The sequence below is a fragment of the Phytophthora parasitica genome, assembly GCF_000247585.1.
Source record: "Phytophthora parasitica INRA-310 unplaced genomic scaffold supercont2.58, whole genome shotgun sequence".
In the NCBI taxonomy this organism is placed as follows: Eukaryota; Oomycota; class Peronosporomycetes; order Peronosporales; family Peronosporaceae; genus Phytophthora; species Phytophthora nicotianae.
Window position 1 is genome coordinate 207,501 of NW_008649044.1, and position 6,000 is coordinate 213,500.

General features: G+C 46.0%; 2 protein-coding genes across 2 annotated transcripts; one reads left to right on the top strand and one right to left on the bottom strand.

Annotated features, from left to right (window-relative positions):
* Positions 1–1,692: 1,692 nt before the first annotated feature.
* Positions 1,693–2,085, bottom strand: PPTG_16568 (hypothetical protein; the record flags this gene model as incomplete). Its single annotated transcript, XM_008914122.1, has 1 exon — positions 1,693–2,085. The coding sequence occupies one exon, from the start codon at positions 2,083–2,085 to the stop codon at positions 1,693–1,695; it is 393 nt and encodes a 130-aa protein (XP_008912370.1).
* Positions 2,086–2,955: 870 nt separating this feature from the next.
* PPTG_16569 (hypothetical protein) lies at positions 2,956–3,798 on the top strand (the record flags this gene model as incomplete). Its single annotated transcript, XM_008914123.1, has 1 exon — positions 2,956–3,798. The coding sequence occupies one exon, from the start codon at positions 2,956–2,958 to the stop codon at positions 3,796–3,798; it is 843 nt and encodes a 280-aa protein (XP_008912371.1).
* Positions 3,799–6,000: the final 2,202 nt, after the last annotated feature.

Genomic DNA, 6,000 nt, shown 5'->3' on the forward strand with positions numbered 1-6,000 from the left:
ATCGAAAACGAGGTTCGTGTTACTGCATTCAGATTGAAAGATACATCTACTAACTCTTTCTGTTTCTTTTTCTATGCCGGTGTGGTACTGTGCGTGCCGTGGGATTGGCGTCGTGGATTGCCTCTCGAATCCTTTGCAGTGTCGTTACCGCACGTTTCGGCCGCTGTTTTGCTGAACTTGTTGACTGTTTTAAAGCAATATTTGCCAAACCCAGCTTGAAAAGACTGTCAACGTCTTCATGCGAGCGAAGCTTCTGCATAGGAGTGCCGAGTTTAGCCTCAATTGCCGTTGTTATATGCCGAACAAGCACTGCCCATTCCGAGTACATTTTGCGTTACGTTTTGTGAAATCTGTCGGTTGAAGTGCCCGGAACGGCGGGTAACCGCATGCAGGGTTGCCCAGCCACCACATCCGCCAAACACCGAGGGCATCAAGTTGGGGGAAGTCGAAATCTTCAGGAAGCCGATGGAAATGGCCGTCTAACCGCCAGTGATAAATAGTATTGAGAGGATCTGGTTGAGGCCTTTGCTGCGCCGTGGAATCTTGCGATTTCCACAAACCAGCCTCTTGTAGCATCGACTAAATAGTCATTGCGAGTGTATCTCGTGTGAGACTTTGCCCTCCAATACATTTTTCATCCAGCAGTTTTGAGAATCCATCAAGCAGCAGACTTGGTAGCTGTTGTAGGGATTTTCAAGTCTCAGCATGCTGTTGAAATAGCTCCACTTGTGGGGGAATTCCAGTCGGTCTCATCCAAGAAGTCCGTCCCACCACCAGCAATTTGCAAAGATCGCTCAAAACACTTGGATTGCAGAATACGTAACTAGAACGCATTGGGTGTTTCGAGCTCAACTTTTCCACCAAGTAGTCGTAATGTTTGATAACTGAAGCTAGGCATAGCTTTAAAACAGGTGCAATATGCGCGTTCTGGTACATTGAAGGGAACATCCATGCCAAAGACTCGGTAACCAATGTAGAGTTCGGATCAACAAAGTGGGGTGGCAAAACGGCGAATTGAGAGCTGTTTTGAGGGAGCCCAGCTACCACCCTACCCAAATACTGATCACCGGCGGCTTCATATCGGAAATACCGGTCCTGAACGCCCCCCATTGACCAACCACACCGTAGGCATACACTTACAACCGAAGGGCCTCCTGTGCTCCCACTACTAGCAAATATTGCCACTCCCTTTCGAATTGAATGTGTCCCGTAAATCTTCTGACCAGTTAGCTCCTCCAACAGATTTCCGAGAGTCTTGGAGAGCCTCGCCTTTTGATTTGAACCAGGGAATAGCTTACCCGGCGAAAGTGCTGGGTTGGACGCAAGGAATAAGCCGAAAGCAAGCATCCAACAACACACAGGCTGTAGAGGATTAGCATACACGTGCCTGAGGCCTTTAGGTCCCGATCCTTCTTGATTTGTCTTGGTCTTGTGTAGAACAAACCCCACACTATCATCCGAGTAGTGTAGATGCGAGGTACGTAGGGTTTCGACAGAACGCGATCGACACATTAAATTTCACTGGGTCAATAAAAATAAATGGATAAATCCATTGTAGTTCTGTTTGATCGAGAGTTCAGCAAGCTGCACATAGAGCGAAAACGTGAGGGGCTCTTTACCCGGCTTACGTTCATGGCCATCTTGGATACTCTCTGCTTCCACTCGTTGCAAATCTTGAAATAGCGTTTTAAGCTAGCCCATATAATCACGTGGAACTTCCATTCGCTGCTGTCGATATGCATCTTTCAAAGCACTCCTGTATCCGCTTAGCGTCGAGACATTGTGCTTTCCTCCGTTCATCATGTACATCAGAAAGTTCTCGAAATGCTCAGGCGTAAAAGTAGTCAGATTAAGACTTCCATCTTGATTAAAGAACCGATCAGCAGAATCTTGTGTCGCTTTCACCCACTTAGAGACGCCGTTCATGTAGCTTTGATAGGCTTTCTTGGTGTTGGCTGAGGTACATGCTCGACGTACTTGAGCAGCATCAAGCTGGCCCGGTGGAGGTGTCCTGAATACTGTCTGAATGGCTTCTATCCTCTGGGCCCTCGCTGCAGGAAGAGGGGGGTCCTCGGCTCCTTCCATCGTGAGTGTAAGCTGAAAATGCAGGCAGGCACCAACCACTGGTTATTCTATATTATTATCCAATCAAAATGGGGATGAGGCCGTAACGCCTTTGTCTTACGGATTCTCCTCAAAGACCGTTGTCGAAAAGTGCTAATTGATTGGCTTGCACACAGAGGCGTACAAAATCTTTTGTACGAAATTGTAGCCTATCCTGGTTACGCTGGCATACAATTTCCTATAGTGACGTTACAATTGTAGGAGAATGACGATTGTATGGATAAAATTGAAAAAACAAACGCAAATTCTACAGCCCATGTTTTAATTAATGTTTTTTTTCGTATGTTTTAACCATGATTTGGTCATGTTTGTAAAATAAAATTCCGGTTTTTAAATTACTGATTTGTGGCCACTCAACTTTCCGCCACGCGTCGCGAGAAGCTCGCCGCTCCCCTCTTCAGCTCTTCGCTCTCACGATCTCCACGCCTGCTGCCACGCCCAGTCCAGTTTCGCCACGTGCCTCCCCTCTCCCCCCCCATCCTCCTGCGCTGTCTGACGGATGGTACGTGCACGTTTCGGCTCCATTAACGCTCATAACGTCTCCAACATGCCGTTTGTTTGAATTTGTTTTAGGTTTGCAGTCCCTTCTTCCACTGTTCGTCAAGCGGCTTTTCCCTTCGTCGCGCCCGTGAGTTAGAAGCCTGCTCTCACGTGTGAAGGCGCCAAAAGTGTGCTGAGCTGTGTGTTGATCACAGGTAAGACAAGTTTAATCGATCTACAGCGATAGCTTCCCGCCCAAGACCTCAACTGTGTTTCACGTTAGATCCAGTGAAGGGTGGGTAGGGGCTCCGTTTAATCGAGTTGAAACGACCATTTGGAGAACCTATCGATATGTGTCCACCTGTCGATACGAATGCTGAGTGCTGGGTGATCACTGTTGCTTCCGTTGGAGACTTTACCCACCAGCAGTTGCTGCCTGTGCAGTATGTGTGGAGTCTCGTAGATGCAAGTGAGAAGGGTATGAATTGCTATTCATGGCTTATGAGCATTGCCGATGAGCAGATCTGTTACGAAGAAACTGCTGCTGTTGCTAAACGAATGCTGGATGCTTGGCTAAAAGAGCGTCTCCCTGGCTTCGGAGAAGGTGTGGATATTGAATGGGCTCACCTCTATTGTGCCCGAAATGGCTGCTGGTACAACGACAATTTGATCACTGCGTACGGAAAGATGGTAGAAGGCGTGTACGGAAACAACACTACTATTTTACTGCCGCCCATGAAAAAGCCTGTGCCCAAGACCCCCAAGAAAGGAATGCGAGTCCCACCAACGACATTAAGTTTGATCACAGCAGCTAGTTCTGGACGAATTTTCTTGCCACTAAACATCAATGGTACCCATTGGACGTGTATCGTAGTGGATGGGACTACGCAGACTGTGTGCTGCTACGATAGCACGGACAAACGTGCAAACCACAACTTGCTTGCACAACTGGCGGACGAGATCGTTAAGAAAAGCCTTACGAAGGCTTTTTGTGTCACGGTCGTGCACAGTCCCATCCAAAAGGACGACTTTAACTGCGGCGTTTTCATCTGTCTGTACTTCTGGCGCCGCTTCTGGAAGGGAGCAGGTAGCGATTACACGGAGAAGGGATTGTTGCGTCGTCGGTGGGATATTCTGCGTACCATCATGAAGTTCAGCGATGAAATCAAAGAGAAAGAGAAGGTAACCGAGTAGGAACAGGTTCTAATTCCTAAAACTTATTATGTTTTCATGTTTTCCATGTTGTCACGTTTTCATGGTTTCATGACTTCACCGACATAAGTTCAGGAAAATCTGTCATTACAAAAGGTAGTTTCACCATGCAATACAGCAGTGAAAAAAATGTCCGACAATGTCAAAGTCCTCTCATTCTTCAATTTTCACACCCTACTGTCAATATGGTTTAACATGTCAGGCCATATCACAAACATAACCTTTATAAATTTCGAGTTCCCCGTAATTTATTTTTGGGAATCATGGATAAAACATAGAGATACATGACCAATACCTATGATTTCACGTTTAAAAAACATGGGCAGTAGCATCCGCAAAAAAAAAAAACAATTACTGCGTAATTTTTTTTGGACCCAAGGACTATTATCGTAAGCAGGTATGTTAGTACCAGGAAGCTCTCTGTAGTTAGATCATCTCCAGTCGTGGGGGCTATTCTATTTCTAACCGGAAAATTAAACGTGCTCTGATTGGACCATCAAAAATAGCAATAGGAATACAACTGTGAGCACCCAGTCCTACGTCTTATAATTGCCACACAGCCCTAATGGAACTTCCAGTTGGAACTGCAGACGATGAAGATGACGACATCTTTGGAATGCTAGCGGATGCCGACGACGAGCTCACTCTATCGTTGACGCTATCCTTTTGCAGGAGCCGACAACGTTTGCGTCCTCGACGCGGATCAGTATACGGTCGAGTGAAGTCAATGGCGCGTGATATTCAACTAGGGCATCATTCAATTATGCGTGACTATCGAGGCCCTAATCCAGTCTACGATGAGACTATATTTCAGCGGCGATACGGACTTCCATCCGAATAATAGATTACTGTGCGGTAATATATGCTATTAAATAGAAATAGAGCTTCGCCTGGATTAAATTGAGCTATTCTAACTGATTATATTCAAAATTTATCAATTCAAATAGCGATAGCACACTCGACTGGAGATGCTCTTAGTTACACTAGCTGTAACGTTGTTCCACTATTACATATTAGCCTTTGTGCATCTAAATTCGGAGCGCTTGCTTTCCTACGGCACCATCTACGTGCGTGTGGTGTACGTGCTGCGGCAGTCTATGTGAAGGCAGCGTCGGGCCCAAAACGAAGGGTAGCATGAAAGAAGACAACACACCAAGAGTCTCCTGCATCCCTGGGCTTTTCAGCAAACAACCCTGGCGACATAATTCACATACAGGAAGCTTATAGCAACTGTAAGAGTGTACATGTGCAATTGTAAGCCTACAATTGAATCGATATAATTCAGCGCCACGGTGAAGATGGTGGTAGTCTGCTTTAAACGGTTGACTTGAGCCATTGAGCCTAATACAGTACGGCGTTTAAATAACAATGGCTCAAGCCAATCGTAGTTAATTACTTATGGAATGGCGTACTTCTAAGTAGTATTTCAATCGTAACATTTTCAAGTTAAATAAAGATCTGTTTGGATCAGTTCTAATCCGATAGTGTTTAAACTGCTGCAGATTTTGCCTAATCGAAATTTTATCTGGAATGAGTGGTTCTCATATCACATTGGATCTGTCGCTGCTATTCAGGCGGACATGGAAAGCCCGCGGATCCAGATACGAGAGCTGGAGACTGCTAGCGTTTCCTGTAACTTCCAGCTCTCGTTGTTGCTATATATCGTACTTAACCGAAAATAGCAAAAAGAGAAGTGGGGCACGCAAAAATTAGCACTGTACCGTGTAGCGAGCTACATGAAACAGACGATCCCCTCGGTAGTAATCCCTAGACTTGGAACTCCCTCAGCAGCAATAAATTAGCGGCCCCCAATGACTAGTCGATAACAAACCCACGATATTATTCCCTCTCACCCCTTAGTTGAAAAAAAGGAATACATTTGAAGTCAATTATTCCTGTTCTGGGGTGCTTAACTAAGGAAAAAATTATAGCTGCCCAGAGTATTCCTGCTGCCAAATTCATGTCCCGCCCGATGAAGCATCCATTTGACCACTCTGAAGGAGAATCGAACTTTAGGATCACGGAGAAGCGCTCTGGCTTCACTCAAATTGCCTCACTCGTGGCAGTAACACCATTCTCTTCCCACCAGGAGACCCAACTGGCAAGGACCTGGTTCAGTTTAGGATGGCACACCTTGTGCCGCGATTTTGTGGCCAACTGCGAGACCTGGAGTGATTGCAGCTC